Below are 19043 nucleotides of genomic sequence, written 5' to 3'. Positions count from 1 at the left end.
CACATTCATTAATGGTTCAAGTGTTTTAGTTAAAATTAATTTTTCTATTGCATGGGAATTATTGCAAGTATAGATTTTGGAATTCTAAATGGAAATTATAGGAATTGCGTTCATTTTTAGGCAGTATATGAAGCAAAAGAATAAGCATGGAAATTTTACCTTTGGGAGGTTGCCAAGTATCATGAGAATTGATTCATTTTAATACATTTTAATGAGTTGTCAATAGGCAGACCTTTCTGACCTTATTGAGGTTCTCAGGAGCTAGAAAAGTAATAGATAAGTAACATCCTTTGCTCTTAGAGCTCACATACAGGAATTCTATCCTCACTTCACCGCTGTCTGGTTGGTTGATTTCTTATACCTAAGCACACTGATGCCTTGTATTTACTTGTTCTTCTGGAAAAGAAGAGTTGTGGGGTTAGAAGGAAAGAAATTGATGTGACAGTGTGTGGCAAGTACTGAATGTCACATGGTACCTGAAAGTACCGAAGGACCCCTTCCCTACTCACACCCTCTTTCTTCCTACTCACTTTCTCGGTCTCTCTGTCTCTCTCTCTGTCTCTCTGTCTCTCTCTCTCTCTCTCTCTCTCTCTCTCTCTCTCTCTCTCTCTCTCTCTCTCTCCTCCTAATTCTCACAAACCCACATCATACTATAATATTTTCATTTTGTCTCTCTGGGGATTTTATAGAGCTTTACAAGTACAAATCCTCAGACGCAACATAACAATGATATTTATTTTATACCAAACAAAGTTCAGTACCTCATAAAGAGAAATATCAAGTAACTGTCCCTAAATCATCTCAGTTTGTACAGGAACCTTGAAGTCTTAAATCTAAATCTCTTGCCGTAAGTAAAAAGTCACACTTTCTGGTAACACGTACTTTTATGAGATTTCTGACAGTATCACTTCCTACTCAAATAATATATGATTATTTTGCAAATATCTTTCTGTGACCTAAACCAATAGATTTCTTTAGTCATTGATTTATAAAACAAATAGAAATAATAATCCAAGAAAACCATAATTCAATTCCACAACTTCAAGAAGTTATTTTATTGTTCTTCCACCCATGTACATGTACAAGAAAGACCAATTTGTACTTTTGTAAATGTGAAATTCTTAGTGTTAAAAATAAAACAAACAAACAATAACCAATGTGATCCCACTAATAAAAGTATTTATCTTCTTATTTAATTTGGTCATTTGAATGAGATGCATCAACTCAAAAACAAAAGAATTATCTTATTTTATAAAACCAAGATTCTTAAGAATTTTGAATATCTTTCTCTTTCTCCTTCTTTAACTACAAAATATTTGTCACAAAATCACAGACTTTGAAAGTTGAAAGAGATGCCAACGGTCATCTAGTCCTACCCATACATGAAAGGAATCCCCACTATAACTTATCCTGGAAGTGGTCATCCAACCTCTGTTTGAAGGCCTACAAATAATGATAAAGAATTCTTAATGAAGCAGTCCATTTTTTTTTTTGTAATCAGGTAGAACCAGATAGTATCAATAGCTTCTCTTTTTCTTTTGTTAGTTCTTTTAAAATCCCTCAAATCTACATCACTTTGATATTTCATTTAATCTGTTCAGGATTCTTAAAGATTTTGACAAATAGTTTTCTTTCAAAGTACCCTATGTTCACATTAAAAGAAGTTCTATACCTGACCCAGACTCATCAAAAACTATTTATTTTTAAATTTTCAGAGAGTACTGCAATTATCCTGGCTAATATAGGTCAAAAACCTGACCTGTTCGTTTCTCAAAACAAAGTAAAACAACAACTTATAACAATACAGCTATTTTGATGAGAATTGTGCAATTTTTTCTCTGATTTGTATGATTTAGGATTTGTTTAGAAATAATTTAATTTCCATTGGAAATAGATGCAGTCATACCAGGAAAGATACAATACTTTGCCTGGAAATGGATGGCTATGATTTTTGATTCTCAGCTTATGTGGAGAAGAACTTTCTGGTCTTTTTAGTGTGGAAAAACTCAAATTATATCAACACAGTACTTAACATCCAGGTAACAAATTTAGTCAAGGTTCTATTTTTATTATTCTGATTCAAGAAGTCAGATGATGTTATATCCATTTCATTGTCATGACAAACCCATGGGTTTTTTTTTTTTTCTCTTGTGTAAATTTCTCCATGGCATTATTCCCCCTAACTAGACTAGAAACTCCTTCAGAGGAGAAATACTGTCACTCTTCTTTACTGCTCTTCACATCTCCCAGCACATTATTTTGATAACAGAAAACTAGAATCACGGGTTTAAAATTGGAAGAGACCTTATGGATTATTTGGTGCAGTGGCTTCATTTTACAGAGGAAAAAATAGAGGGATAATGGGGCCCTGCCATCAGATCATGAATTTCTTTTTTGAATAAGTTTATTAATTTGTAGTTTTCAACATTCACTTTTAAAAGATTTTGAATTACAATTTTTTCCCTCCTTCCCTTCTAATATCTATTACCTGTGTGACCTTGGGCGAGTCCCTCAACTATTTGCCCCTTCCCCCAAATGCAAGTAATTAGATATAGGCCATACATGTGCAACCATATTAAACATATTTCAACATTAGTCATGTTGCAACAGAAAAATCAGAACAAAAGGGGAAAACCACAAGAAAGGAAAAGAATGAAAACAGTGTGCTTTGATCTGCATTCATACTCCGTAATTCTTTCTATGGATGCAGATAGCATTTTCCAGCATGAAGACTTTGGAATTGTCTTAGATCGTTGTGTTAGATCATGAATTTCTTTAAAGTAAGGATGTTTTGTTTTGTTTTGCCTTTCTTTGAATCCCTAGTGTTTATAAGGGTCTTACACGTAGTAAGTGCTTAGTAAATGTTTATTGATAAAAAAAAATAGTTGAGGAACTCTCCCAAGGTCACACAGGTAATAGATATTAGAAGTAAGATTTTATTGTTGATTGTTATATAATATTAATATACATGAACGCAAGTATATACATATTTATAAATGAACATAGTTACATATTTGATTCAAACTAACCTACTTTTTAAAAAATTGGGATATTTAAAATAATTTGTATATATGACGTTCTATAAAAATAAAGAAAAAATGAATGAAAATAACAGTGAATCATCAAGCTTCCTATAAATTATGCTCCAATATAACAATAAAATGTAGAACTTTTTCTAATTGTTAATACTACAAACAAGAAAATCAATTAGTTTTTATTATTTTTATTTTTTTTTTATTTTGATTGTAGGACTAAACTTCTTTCTTCAGGAAAGCTAGCCCTAAAAGCTAAACCAGAATAACATAGATAGTCTCTTAAATCTAGATTACTTATGGTTTTAGTGAAGAGATTTAGATTGATAAAACTTCATCATTTAGGAGCAGATAATTTAGAGGAATTAAACAATCATAAGATTATTTAGAGGTAGTAAATAATCATAAGATTACAAGGTTTTTTAAAAGGTTAAGTTCCCTTTTCCTCTTTTCAGTCTTAGTGGATATGTTCCTTTTTTTCTTGAGCTAGACTAAAGTCTAAGCCAAATAACAGGGGAGGAAGGGGGGAGAATGGTGGTGATGACTGCTAACTACTGACCTCAAGTTCCTCTTTCCTAGTCTACTTTCTGCTTTCAAAGGCATCACATGAAAGTAAGGACTTCTGGTGTAGGATTAAGAAAGACTGAGAGAAATTAACTAGTCAGGTGACCTTCCTTGTCCAATTGAATTATACCTAAAAGCAGTTTCTGTCATTTTTTAATTTTTATTCTTCTTTTCTGTTACCTGAGAGTGTTTTGCCCAAAATAAGATAAATTTTTATGGAGGAAACTGTAACACCCATGGGATATCCACAGCAGCCACGATGGATATGCAGGCCTTTTTCCAGGGTAAATTCACAAAATATAGACACTCTTCCTCAAAGACGAAATCAAAACATTTATTCAGATACTGGAACACTAATTCCACTATGGTAACAAGGAAGTTTGTACATAGTATCAATAGAGGGAGGGCCACCAGTACTAAGCTTTCCCTCTATCAGTACTCCTCACAAACAAGCTTCCCTTAGGTAAAATGCCCCTCTCTTCCAGGATAGGTGCTCTGCCTGCTGCCTTTCTCTCAGCTATACCTCACCTTCTGTTCCTGCTACAACCTGTTCAGCAAGTTCCTCCCACCATCACCTCAGTATGACTTGGGATGTGGGCTGGGCCAAAGCTCAAAACAGGTCACATGGGCCTATTAAGGGGCAGGGAGGATCTTCAAATTCCCTTAATATTACAGAAATCCACCAAGTTATTTTGGGGTTTATAGGCTAGATTTCTTTTTTCAAGACCATGCCTTAAATAAATTCACTCTGGCTCCTATTGATTAGTCAAAGATAGAACCCTGCCTAAGCACCACTTAATGGTTATTTTTTGGTCCAGATGGCTCAGAGTGAATGTGAGTGGTAATTGTTTTTCTTTCAGTCTGGAAGCCTAAGGGTCTTCCCTTCACAGTTTGATTTTTTTTAAGAGGCCATCCCTTGACTCACTTCTTAAACAGGCCTAATCATTGAAGTGGAGTTGCCTCACTCAAAGTGAGAACTTCAAACTTAAGTGAGAACTTAGCTTGTAAAGGTCAAGGCCTTCCATTGCAAGGTGGATCATCTCCAGTGTCCTGATCTATATCTGACTTCTGGATCTAGATGGCTCTGGAGAAGAAAGTGAGGCTAGTGACTTTGCAAAGGCCTCCCTCACCTAAATCCATTTTAATTGCAAGTCATAGAATCATCTTCCTGATGTCATAGTTTTCTTTGAGAATGAAGGAAAAACTACACAATATAAGAACCAGCTCTGTAAATCCTTTGGTGTCTCTGACATCTGAGGAGTCAGGTCACTTGATTTGCTCTCAAACTCCAGTTTTGCTAATTAAATCATAGATGTTTGGTAACTTTGTCCTCAGTTTCTTTTTTTTTCATATAATTCATTTTAACACTACATTGAAGATTATACTTGAAATTAGTAGATAAAAAAGTAATAATATCATATAATACCCAGTATCTAAATACTTATGCCAACTACTTAACTATAACAGTCAATCTTAATAATTATACAGACATTCCAAAGCAATCATTAATATCCTAAATATGTATCTCCTTTAAAAATCTTTGAGATTGACGTTGATTGGAAAGCATGTCTTGGGATAAGAACAGCCGTTAATCTTGCTGTGTCAAGAAGGTTCTAGCAGCCCTTATGGAAAGGTCCATGGGGAGATGAATATAGTGGTAATAGTCCCTCAAGAATTTAGAGTGAACAGGAAGCTAAGCAAACAAACAAAGATGAATTATCTTTTCCCTTTGATACTAAAATTTGACAATAAATGAATTTTCTTCCAAATGGTCAACTGGTTATTTCCAGAAAATGTGCTTTCTCTCCTTTATAGGTTGTATATTTGTGGCTGCATGCAAATGGCATGCAGGATTATTTCTGAAAGTATTTCATCCTAGAAAAAATAAGATTTGAAGAGAAAAAGACTCAAAATAGGCTTTCAGCAACCTCAGAATCAATTTTAAATTATTTATTAAAATCACAATATATCTACATAGGCCAGTTAAAATAAAATGAGCATTCTTGGGAATTCTCTCTATGAATAAAACAATCATTTTAAATTTGGTGTTGTCTAGAAGGAGAGAAGAACAGAAACATGATATATTATTGCAGTTCACAGAAAGCATATCAACATACAGCATCATTGCTATAAACTAGAAATAACTGAAAACTATAAAAAACTGAGCTAAGGTATGGTAATATTTTTGTGCTTTCTAGTGTCTCAAACAAAACAAGAACAATATAGCTGATTGGAGACTTAAGTCTGAATTTATGAACTGCAAAATTGACAATCACTAAATATTTCACATTTTTTTGTGATTTACAGCTGTGTTTAAATAAATCCATCTAATTATACTGAAGCCTGCCATGTAATCATAAACTAATCCCATTTGCATGCTTAGAAAGTGATAACAATGAGCTCCACTGGGCTATAAAGATTTAGATAAACAAATTGAGGGGTTTCTGCACTAATCCTAGGTATTTTTTTTCTGAATTTCATTTGGCTTCCAACTTCCAAAGGATCATGTTTATGACCTTAAACCAAAAGTAAGAAAGACAGATAAGTCAATGCTTGACACTTCCCTACAAAGACTGGACCATCTGGACGCTTTGTATTTGTAACAGGTGCTTCTGGGATTTAGAGCCTAATGCTGGCCCAGATTCTGTTCTGTATGGGCGACTTTGTTGCTATGTGCAATTGGGCATTGCCTTAATTGAAGAGAATGGAAAAGGCCAAGTATAGCAATTAGTCAGTTGGTCATGCAGAAAAGAGGATGGTGGCTTAGTGCCATGGAATGTTGAATGCACAGATGTACAATACCATCAACTTTGCTCTCGGTGGTACTCTGCTAATCTATGACAGGTAGAATAACGATAAAACTTGGTTCTAGTTTTCTGTCCCTTGGAAGAAACAACATATTTCGTAACCATTGGAAAGAGAAACTGCTGGGGTTAGATAATCTAAAAATTAGCTACCTCAGCATAAAAAGTCTTCAAAACATAATAAAAGAAAAATGTTATGCCAAAGTTCCAGATGGGCCAAGTCTTGAATTTGGGCAAGATCTGTAGTTGTTGTTTTTTTTTTAATACTTAATATTAGTCATAACTTTTTAAAATGTCTCCTATAAGAATGGAAAGAAAATAATGATCACAAAATAGCTGTCTTTTCCTTCAACCCTAATTAGTTTAGGTGAATATGTTACAAATTGGTAACAATCAAATAAGCAGTCATAAATTTGGAAGTCTGCAAATTATACTAGTAAAATATTCTGAAGAAGAAAAACCTCACAAAATGAGATATGGTGTATATCACACATGTTTCTGAGGAAATATATTTTATAATTCATTTTTTTAAATCAGCAAACTTTTGTATCCCAAATTTCAAATCTGTATTATATTATTTATGCTGAAGTCTAGAATTTCTTGAAAAACACACTTGTTGTAGGCCAGGTGGACATAGAACAAGTTTTTTTCAGAAATGAGTTGCCAAATACCTGTGTGACACCTGGAGTGCCCTTCACTCATAGGTGTCAGATTTTAAGTACTTTTGGGGTCAGAACTTTCTCAAAATCAATAATTCCTTGCCATTGTCTGTCCTTTTACCAGTCAGTCAGCACCATCTTAGTTTAATTAAAATGCAATGTAATGCAAAAGTGTAGCAATAGAAGTAATAATAGGACATTCCCCCCATAAATCTGAAGGTCAGTCTCACATAATTATAAATACTCTCTATGAGAAGAGATTTGCATAAGAATTAGATATGGGAGACACATCTAAGGAGAGTTAAGTGTCATAGTGGAGAGGCTGCAAGGTGCTATAGTGAATAGATTACTGGGCCTAGAGTGAAGAAGATTTATCTTCCTGAGTCAAATCTAGCTGTGTGGCCCTGGGCAAATCACTTAACCCTGTTTTTCTCAGTTTCCCCATTTGTTAAATGAGTTGGGGAAGGAAATGGCAGCCTACTCCAGTAGCTTTGCCAAGAAAACTGCACATTGGGATCATGAAAAGTCAGGCATGACTGAGAAAGACTGAAGAACAACAACCTGGTAGATAGACTGAGCTATTCATTTCCTCCGAGTATCTATCTTCAGATATATGTGTGATTTTCTTCACCCTCATCAAGGGGGCACGGTGATTAACATGCTGAAGGGAAGGGCTATTACTCTCTTAGCCAGTACCTTCAAGAAATGACTGAATCTTTTCCCCACTTTCTGACTACATGTAGACTGCCACAGATGTCCATGCTAGGCTCACCCAACATCTATTCTTTAAACTCTGTCCTGTACTGTAGCCTCTGATTCCCTTTGTTGAATCTGACTTGTATATAGGCACCAATTGCTGTTATTATACCCTCTGGTTGAGGGTAAGAATTCTAGGGAGAAAGAGAGAGAGACAGAGAGACAGAGAGAGAGGAGGGGAAGGGAGGGGGAGAGGGAAGGAGGGAAAGAGACAGAGAGAGACAGAAAGAGACAGACAAAGAGAGACAGAGAGACAGGGAGAGAGAAAAATAGAGAGATAGAGAGAAACACAAAGAGAGACAGACACAGAGAGAGAAAGACATACAGACACGGAGACAGATAGACTAGGAAGGAGAAAGACAGATATAGAGAGAAACAGGAACAGAGAGAATCAGAAACAGACAGAGAGGCAGAGGCATACACACACACACACACACACACATACACACACACACACACATACACACACACACATATACACATACACACACACACATACACATACACACACACACACATATACACACACACACACACACACACACACACACACACACCACCACCACCACCACCAGAGTATATTCCCTATATTAATAACAATTAGTGGAAAAAACACTAAACTAAGAATCAGAAAGACCTGAATTCAAATCCCACCTGAGCTGTATTACCCTGAGCAAGTCACTTAGCTGTTCTCTGCCTCAGTTTCCTCATCTGTAGAGTGGTAATAATAAGAACACCTACTTCATAGAGCTTTGTTGTGAGAATAAAATGGAACGATATTTTCAAAGGGTTCTGCAAACTTTAAAAGGCTACGTAAATGGCCATTATTATTGCTGCTTTGCTGTAATTAGTACTTTGAAAGGTCTTCATATCGCTGGGGCTCAGTATTTCAATAGGATGTTGTCTGTGCTAGCATCTTAAACTGAAGAAATCACACACTCTTTATATATTCAAATGTATAGAAATATATATACATATATATAAATGCACTGTTATACGTGTTCCTATAATTTGAATATATGCATGTCTACGTATGTGCATATATTGACATAGATATATAAATATTTTCATTATAACTGATACTGTTTTCATAATGACATTTCATTTTTATGACTTTTCCTTAAAATAAGTTACACAAGAGTAATATTTGGCAGACATGTCATTATTATTAATTATTATTTGTTTTACTCTGTGTTGCTCTTATCCCTCTTCCTCATTCCTCCACAAAATTTAAAATTACTTCTCTGCTTTGGAAAGGGATAATTTATTTTCTCTACTCATAATAAGCCTATTACCTCTTGGCTGGCCTTCTGGAACTGGTACATAAATATGTCAAGTTTATAGTTCAAATGCTAACCAAAAGGATAAATAAAACAATTGCCTAAAATACAGACAGATGATGGAAGGACATGAAGAGAAGTGCAAGACAGAGAAAAGAATGCATATTTTATACATTGTATATATGTATATATGTATATTTGCTTTTAGATTATAAAAGCCTTGCATTTAGTTTCTGTCATATCTTAGTATTTCTTCCCAGAATGTTGAAGCATATCACAAAGTATATCCCTGACAATATAGAGAGTCTATTTTCCAAGGAATGAAATAGATTATATTTCAATAAATTTAATAAAAAATGTAAAATTCAGTAAGTTAAAAAAAAAAACAATGATGTGATTATTGAGGCTATCTTTGCTCCATAAATTTGGACTGAAATCCTATAAAGCTCATTAATTAACATCTATGTGTATGTGTGTGTATGTGTGTATGTGTATGTTTATATCTATATATACATATATATGTGTGTGTATGTATATACATATGTAATACATAGTAGAGAAAGACAAAAAAATTAGGACCAGAGTTAAAGAGGGTGGTGGAAGAGGTTCGATAGCCCCAAGGAAATGACAAAATTCCTTTACCAACTGTAAGCTTCCCAAGAAACAAAGGCTCATCTGTTTTTTAATGTCACCATTCTATTGGCATGGTTTATGACAGTAATGTATACAGCTGCCTGAATAATTAAAATGATCGTCATACAAAGAGAAGTGGAGAGATATGTATTGGGTATGAGTGGGATGTGACATGCAACAAATGAGTGCCTCAGAAAAAGAACAGGAATAAAAGGCATCATAAAGTAGCTCTTTGATAAAAAAAAAAAGAAGATAAGCTGGTTACATGGTGAGAAGCAATGATTACAGGTAGAGCCAAAATGCTCCATGTATAAATGTATTAGTCTCCTTGGGAATTTTTGGAGGAAGGGCAGAAGGCATCTAGCACATTGACTGTGTCTCTTTAGTGAATTTATGAGTAGACATCCATGTGCGTCCCACAGTCCCAGTCTTCATCATTGATAGAAACTCCCAAGTCAATGAAATTACACATCTATATGAATAATTGTGTGAGGAAATAGTTTATTGTTGATGTCTAACACTGTTATTTTATTTTCTATTTTACCTCACTTTTTAGGAAATAAAGAAAAATTTCCAGTTAACTCATTTCACTATTTTTAACCCTAAGGATATGTGATTGTCATCTACATGATAAGTGGATAGTGTCCCAAAGTGTGACATCTACTGGAGTGAGAGGTCTATTACATCACCTATGACAGAAATAGAAAATATTCAGTGTCTTAGATTGGGTTGTGAATTTAGTTGTCATCTCTTCCTTTTCTTTGGAATTCCCATTAACTTTTTTCTTTCTATGTTTTCAATACTTCTTGTAAGTCTTTATTACACCACCTCCAAACTAGGTACCCTCAAAGGTTTGACCACGACATGGATGATTTTTCTCCTTTCTGCCATATATCTGCCCTGACATTCACAATATCCTTTAAAATACTAAAGACTTTTAGTATTTGCATATGTAAGAAAACCTAGTATTACCTGCTTTTGCATTCCAGCCTTTTGATCAGTGCAGCACAGTGATGTCACATTCATCAAATAAGTAACTGATTTTGAGGTAAATTTGCTTTACTGATGTGTAGTATGCTAATTAAATATTAGAAATTGTAATAAATGACAAAGAAAACCATGGAGGATATTCATTGATTTCAAAATAATTTATTTTCCCCTCCCCCTTCTATTTCACATCCCTTCAAAAATCAGAATTTTTTTTCTTCAAAGTAACATTTCCAAGTTGGTAAAATTGGTTACCAAGTTTTGTCCTGGTGCTGTTAATTGGAATAGTGCAACTAACGAGCTTTGTGAAACTTCTAGATAAAAAACAAAGCACAGAATCAGCAACAATACGACTTGAAAAGGTTAATCCCATGTAAGAAGTCCCACTCACATCACAGACACATCTTCTCACTGCCAAATTCTCTGAATCTTCCCAGCTGGATGGGGATAGTGATTCAAACTTCCTAACCTTTTATCGACCAGCAAGTCTTCACGTACTGAAGGAAAAGCCTGGGTAACTTAATTCTCACAAAATCTGATGCTGATATTTGGCAATTTCCACTCTGGCTGGGTGCCCTGACATGAATTGCAGCTTTTCTCTCCTCCTTGTGAGAGGAATTTGAAGAATATGAAAGCAGATGCAGCACAAACACAGATGTCGCCTGAGAGCGAAGAAGCCTGAGTAGAGTTACTCACTGATGGGGGAATGATTTTGCCTGCTTCACACTGTGGTTAAGAAGAATACTGATTTTCTAGAAAGTAATTATATAGCCAGTTCACACAAACAAATGACTGGGGTGATTGAATTTTCTTTTTATAACTTTTGAAAAACATGTTAAAATAAACTTTTATTCCCTTTAAAATATTACTTTAAATATTGAGTGATATAATTTTTGAAAATGAAAAGGGAATTAATCATTACAGTGACTCTCTCTAAACATGGAGAGTATTCTTAATTCCCACCTTTGACCTTAGGTAGCTGAAATGTAAGAAGCTTTCATAATAGTAATTCTATGACTCAACAATGAGTCAAAATCACAGACCTCACCCTGGCCTTAATTTCCCAACACTCTTCCCAATGGCTTGTTTTTTTTTTTATTGTTCAAATAAGCTAATATTAATCTTAAAATTAAAATATTATGTATTTCGAGGTAGAGAAGATATTAGACGTCATTGTGTGCAATTCTTTCATTTATAGGTAAGCTAGCAGGTCTACTGATGTAAAGTGACTTGTGAAAGGTCATACAAGGTAGTAAGTTTCAGAGTTGAGATTTAATCACTTTCTCTGACACAAATCTTTCCACTCTATAATGCAGATGCCTGTAATGTTAATTAGAGAGTTAAAGATATTCCCTACCCATTAATGGGGCTGCCTATAAAGGGAAGCTTGATGAGGAGAGATTTGTTTTGTTAATTTCTAATGAGGCACTGGTTCTCAAGGGTTGCAATGGCCTCTGGCTCTGCAAAGTGTATATATACTCTGAAGTGAGGTTATGTTTTGGAGCTTACTCACTGGAAGGGTTTGTTTGGCCACATGAGATTCTGGGTAGCTACTAAGAAGCCCCCCAGCTTTGAAAACCCAGGTGTTGGTACTTCTCTCTCTGGTAATGATGTTTGCATTGTTTATGGACAGACAATTGGAAGCACTGTCTGTTTATATTTCTGTTTGCAATTTCTGCTTATAATTTCTCTTTCTATTTTCCCTGAAGTTCAGGGTGCTGACTTTTTCCCATGAACTAAGTGAATGATGCATGTGCTTCATTAAAGTAGATTATTGACCCCTCAGGAATTGCTTTCCTTTTGGAAAAGGAGATCTAAGAACCTGTACAGCAGGCTGTCCTGTGTATGCCAGGGTCTTTGCTATTACAATGTCACACATTAAATGAATTAAATATATTCTATTTGGACCCTACTTCAGAAGCCAGAACTAGGATCAATAGATGGAAGTTAGAAAAAAAGAAAACAATTTAAAATTGAGTTATGAAAGGGGAGGAAAAAAACAAAAACAAAAATAAAGCTTGCTACCAATTAACACTGGTCAAAATAACACGAGCCTCCTCAGGTGATAATGTTACCTTCCCACACATTTTTAAGTAAAGGCTAAATAGGACCAACTAGGTACAGGCAGAGGTTATTCTTATTTACATAGGGACTATATAGATGGCCTCTGAGTTCTGTTCAAAATCTGTGATTTTCTGAACTAATAAAATATTATATAGCTAGATGCAGCCCCTGTTGGATAAAATTTAGGTCTTTGATACCTTTTTAGCTGTCACTACGACTCTTCACTATTGCCTATTAAATTCCATCATGTACTATCTCAAAGTCAACATTAATCATCAATTGTATGAATCTTCATATTCAGTCAATTGACAGGTACTTATTAAGGTCCTACTCTGTCAGGTAATGGGCTAGGTACTAGGAGTACAAAAAAAATAAAACAAAACAAAGCAAAGAAATAATTCCTGTTCCTCTGGATATCACAGTCAAGTCAAGCCTTTTAACACAGATTCTGAGATGAAGTAGGTGCATAATAAATGTTTATTGACAGGCAAGCATTTGTTAAGTGCCTGTCATATTTCAGGTCCTGAGCTAAGTACTAGGTAGTACAAAAAGGTAAAAGACAAGTCCCATTTTTGAACTCATAATCAAATGGGCGAGAGATAATATACAAGCAATTCTGAACAAGGGATAGATGAGAGAGAGAGAAAAAGAGAGAGTAAACTCAGAAGGAAAGCAGAGCCATTGTTTATAAGCATAACTTATTTATTACTATTTCTTGTCTCATGCTTACCTTTTAATATCTTTTAACAAGAACCAAGACAGCACTAGCTTTCTTCACTCAACAATCTCATTTCATTTCATAAAATTCAAAGGCACGTAGATGTCCATCTTGACATGTACACATTGTTGAGAGTGACGCAAAATAGACTATTTTGAAATAAAGCAGAAACTTTGTTTTCAGAGTTCCAGCAAATTTGTACAAGTGGTGGACAAGGATGGAAGGAACTCCAAACTTTTTCTAATCTATTAAAGTCTTAAGAATTTGAAACTAGAATATTATTCAGATATAAACTCAAACTCATGGATGTTCTAGGAATTTCTTATTAAAAATGACAAAGCTGCATTCTAGAAAAATATAAGGCATTTGCCCTCGTCATCTTTAAAACCAAGGAAATACTGCATTCTAAAATGGAACATTCAGAGAGTTCTTTATTTTTTAATATTGAGTATGAATTCCTAGCTACCATGGCAGCAATGTCTAACACATAAGTAGTAACATTAGGGTCAAGTAAGCATGGCACTTATTTAGGTAAAATCCAGGCGTATTTTAACACCAGATGTGGACAATTCCGCGGGTATTTCAGTCATAGTAAGTTAAGGCATTAAAATTCTCTCTTTTATATTAATAGAGGCACTATCCTAATTTTTCTATCTCCTATTATGTTATTCTTCTCATTCTTCCTATTGAAGCTGTTATGATAAGATTGCTATGCAGATCAATACTAGGTTTATATCAATGTTATAAGATTTTTATTTTTTCAAACTTGATAAAATGGAAATGATGTTAGGATTAGCGGAAAGTCTGGCAACATGTTCAAATTAGGAATTCTGCATCTGGATATGGGATCTTATTTTGAGGTTACCTAACTTTTCATTCGTTTGATTATAATACATACATAGAAATGTCTTAAGTAAATCAGAAAGTTTAGTCATGAGCAAATAAAATCACCAAAGTGAATAAATTTGATTATAGGATCATTGATGTACAACTAGAAGAAACTCCAGAGACCATTCTAGTCCAACTTCATTATAAAGAAACTGAAATTGAATGAGATTAAGTGATTTGTCTAGGTTCACAGAGCCACATATATAAAAGGCCATATTTGAACCAGTTCTTTTAAATCTAGATCCATTATGCTTTCTCCTATCACCAGAACAGCAGCAACAGCAATTTACATTTATATGGTACTTCGATGTTTTCAAAGTACCCTACCAATATTATATCGTTCTATTCTCATGACAAACCTGGGAAATAGATACTAATATTATTCACAATTTTACAGCTGATGAAACAAAAGCAGAGAGTGGTTAGGTGATTTGCCTGAGGTGAGACAGTTAATAAGAGTCTGATGTTAGATTTGAACTCAGATTTTCAGAACTTCAGGATCAGTACCACTATTTCCTGAGTGAATTCATAACTCAGCACAGAAAAATGGTGATGTAATTATATGTCGATATCTCTGTTCCAGAATTTTACCAATAATACAGCCATCTACTAATAGCCAAAGAGTTCCACACATGGTATTGTAAGGGTACAGAATTTACTGGCATCATTATACTGTATACTTTATTGATTTATTCTGAATCAACATCCTGTTATATTCTTTTCATTATGTTATTATTCACTGTTATATTATAGGGTCTAAGGCATATAAAGACCTACATATAAAATGATGATACTTGGAAACCAATAATCCTTTCAATCAATATTCTTTTTAGGTCCTTCTGCAGAGTCAATGGATCGATTTTAAGATATTCCCACTTTCCTACCTTGTATTATAGTGATGACAAACTGACTAGATTTGGGAGTATAGTCAGTGTCAATGGAATGAATCCCCTTCTCCAACTTGCGAGATTAGATTGGTCTTTATGAGAATCAGATCCATGACACTGAGGGTTCAAAGACAAACGTGATACATAAAGCTGCCAATTAATAAATAATGAAATAAGAAGCATAAAGTAATCCTTTAAGTATTTTTTTCTTATTTACAAGATATCCTGATTGCTTGATGCCTTCATGTATTTGACTGAAAGGCAGATGTATGTAAAAGATATTATGCACACACATACACATCTATGCCTACATAGACACTATATCTATATTTACATGTATATACACATACACACATATATAATACACACATATATGTGTGGGGAAGAGAGATGATTATATATGTATATATGTGTGTGTATACATATAAATATAAATACATAAAATACATACACATAATATACATATGTGAAGAGAGGAGAGAGAGAGAGAGAGAGATACTGCTTGACATCAAAAGACAGAAGTAGGGGCATTATGCAGAGAGGAAGATTTCTGAATGGTGTAAGGGAACGTTCCTAACAGAGTTCTCTGAAGTGGGACGCCTGTCCCTGGAGGTTGTAGACTCCCCATTGCAAGGTTTCGATAAAAAGTCATCTGGGTTGTTGTTCTTGTTCAGGTGTGTGTTGGACTGCTTGGCCTCTGAGGTGCTTTTCAACAGAGATTCTATGATTCTGTCTAGACATAGACATAAGAGCAAAAAAGAAGAAAACAGAATCACAAACTAGGCACATATTCCACATGTAATGTTTAATTTACAGTGTACTATACCTACATATAATTTTATTAAAATCATTCACAGCCTTTCTCTCTGCCTCTCTTTCCTTCCCTCCATTCCTTTCTTCTTCCATCCTTCTTTCACCCTTCCTTCCTTCTTAACTTCCTTCTTCCCTTTCTCCCTTGAAATTTAAAATCTGAATAAAATAGATTTCACATAATAGTTCAGCAGCTCTTTACTTTTTGTGTCATGTATTCCTCTACCCATCTAATAAAGCATATTATCCCAGTATAAAAATCATGCTTTTAAATTTATAAAATACATAGAATAGCAATGAAATTATTTTGAAATATAGTGATCATTTTTTTAAAGCTCAGGTTAAGAACCCTTGTAATAGTAGATCGTTTCTGAGATAAGCTTTTGACATACAGAGAAACATATCTAATCATAAGAATTTACCTTGGTTTCCACATCAGTCAATAATCAAGCATTTATTAAGCAACTATTATGTGAAAGGAACTTGACTAAGTACTAGGGAGACAAAGAGAAAAATAAAAGTCTTTCCTGCCTTCATGGGTCTTGAATCATTTTGGAGAGACAATGTACATATAAATACAAGTCCAATGATGCAAACATCAAAGATATGTTCCAAGATAAACTTAGAGGGAAGAAATTATTATCAATATTTTTTAAAAATTAATTCATATTATGTATGTTCACTCCCTTTCCTATGGTCATGGACTAGGTCAAAACCTGGGTAGTCATTACAGATAGCATTCACTGTGGCAGCATTGTCAACACTTGTAAATGACATCACTATAGATGACCTTAACTGCTGACTGTTCCCTACAGTCAAAAGCCCAAAACTTCCAGGGGAATTCAAAGACACCACAAATGTAAGTAGTGACTGCCAGGTTATGTTTGGTATAGTTAATAATATACTAATTAGAATTGGTAGAATGATATATTATCCTCCTCCTAATTGAGTTGTTTGGTCTTTATGAAACCAGGGAAATTCTAATAAAATTTGTTTTAATGCTACAACAAGAAGTAAGCCTTAGGGTTAGAGGAAAGTAATAGTTGAGCAGGAAGATATTGAAAAAAGAACTAGAAATGCACTAGCAAAAAGCAGCTAGAATAAAATTTGTATTTGTTCATTCTATATTCTCAAAGTTATGCATTACATAACCTTTGCATAATTATTAACATATATTTGGATTTTTTCATTATTTTCTCTAACAGTGGGACTGAGTGAATCTTGCTTTAGATTACTGCCATACTAATCCTTGCCAAAGCCATCAACACTAGATACCAGTTTGGAACCAAACAATCACAATCCAACTCATATCAAAGACTACCGTTTCCTTTAAGATTATGACCTTTCCAGTTTCTGCTTAAAAACAGCAAAATTTCATTTCTTCTTTGGTGGATCTCAGCATGTGAACAAAATCATCTGGATTTTATTTAATCCTCATATAAAAGTGAAGAAATGGTCGTCTTGGGTTCCAAATGGATCAGTAAGGGGCAGCTGTCCCGTCTTTTATTCTCTTTCCCATCTTTCAATAATGAGCAACATCATCCCCACCATGAACCGCAGCAGCAGCAGCAGCAACAGCTTGAGATGAAAAAAAATCTTTGGAGAGATAACAAAATATTTCGAGATGAGAATAAAGCACTCCGCAAAGAGAATAAGTTCCTATGGATAGAAAATAGGGCTCTCCGAGGAGAAAATAGAACTTTTCGAATAGAAAACCAGATACTTAGGGAGGCAAATCAGTTCCTTAGGCAACAAAATCATTTACTCTGGGAGGAGAAGAGGATTATTTGGGGGAGCAAAAAAGCCCTCTGTGAAAAAAGCAATTCCTTGTGTAAGGAAAAAAAAGCTTTTTGGGAACAGAATAGAGCCCTTCAGGCCCAGATCAAGGCTCTTCAGGAGCAGGAGAAAGCTTTCCAGAATGAGGAGAAAGCTCTTCAACAAGAGATCAGATCCTTACATGAGGAGATCAAAGCCCTCCAGCATCAGGAAAGTGCCCTGAACATGGAGGAGCATGCCCTGTGGAGGGAGGGCAAAGCCCTACGTATGGAAGAGCAAGCCTTGTGGAAGGAAGAGCACGCCCTTCGCCAGGAGAATAAGGCTCTCAGGGAGGAGAACAATGCCCTGCAGGAGGAAGATCGAGCCCTTCGAGAGGAGGCCAAAATACTTCAGGAATGGAACAAGATGCTCAAGGGAAATGAGGAGGCACCAGCTAGCTGTGGACATGTGGACTAGGGGTGATGGGAGGAGAAAGATAGTTTGTGGCTGTGACCCGTATATACCACCAAGGAGGGATGATCATGGCATTTTGCATAAGATTAAAAAAATAATGAGAAAACAGACTGTCAAAAAAGACCATGAGAATCACCTCTACAGATGAAGCCAGTTAGAATGAAATGATTATACCGGACTTAGCTCCAAAGGCCTTGAAGTTTACCGTATAAAACTTACTCATTAGCAGATCCTGGAAACAATACAGTGCTGAAAAAGATACCAAAGGGCAATGGTGTTCGAGTTTTATTGTTATAGCATAAAATGGCTACAGTTATGTATTTCTCTCCTCCTCTGATCATTGACCAAAATTACTTCAAAAGTAAAGGGTCACTGGTGTGGAGCTGAAAGGGACCTCAGAGGCCAGGGAATTCAACCCTCTTCCTTTTACAGAGGAGAAACCAGAGTCCTCTAAGAAGTATTAGCTAGGTTTTCACTTTCTCTTTTCTTTTTCTTTGTATAGTGGTCTGTTTTGTTTTGTTTTGTTTTGTTTTTTGTTTTGTTTTAATTAAGGCTAAGTCTCCTTTTCTTGCTCAGTCTGAAAGTGTGGAGGTTATTCATAGACCTGACCCCTCTCCTGATCAGCCATTGGTGCAACCCATAGCCTGTCTGTCCACTAAGTTCCCAGCTTAGGGGGCCTGAACAGCAGAAGTCCAATGTACCTCAGAACTCTAGAGTTCTGGGGAAGATGCA

At 35.1% G+C, this 19043-nt stretch overlaps 1 protein-coding gene across 2 annotated transcripts; it reads left to right on the top strand.

Annotated features, from left to right (window-relative positions):
* Window positions 1–13930: 13930 nt before the first annotated feature.
* LOC140512904 (uncharacterized) lies at window positions 13931–18583 on the top strand. 2 transcript variants are annotated; one of them, XM_072622322.1, is made up of 2 exons: window positions 13931–14088; window positions 17288–18583. In XM_072622322.1, exon 2 carries the CDS (start codon window positions 17535–17537, stop codon window positions 18312–18314), a length of 780 nt encoding a protein of 259 aa, XP_072478423.1. In that variant the 5' UTR covers window positions 13931–14088; window positions 17288–17534; the 3' UTR covers window positions 18315–18583. The 2 variants fall into 2 exon arrangements, with proteins under 2 accessions (XP_072478423.1, XP_072478424.1); XM_072622323.1 differs by lacking the exon at window positions 13931–14088 and adding an exon at window positions 16851–16941.
* Window positions 18584–19043: the final 460 nt, after the last annotated feature.

Source organism: Notamacropus eugenii, chromosome 6, assembly GCF_028372415.1.
Source record: "Notamacropus eugenii isolate mMacEug1 chromosome 6, mMacEug1.pri_v2, whole genome shotgun sequence".
Taxonomy (NCBI): Eukaryota; Metazoa; Chordata; class Mammalia; order Diprotodontia; family Macropodidae; genus Notamacropus; species Notamacropus eugenii.
Note: the sequence above shows the minus strand (reverse complement) of the source record. Positions and strands in the feature narration are given on the sequence as shown.

Excerpts from the sequence above, each read along its gene's own strand:
- LOC140512904 (XM_072622322.1), top strand. The coding sequence starts at position 17,535 with ATGGTCGTCTTGGGTTCCAAATGGATCAGTAAGGGGCAGCTGTCCCGT.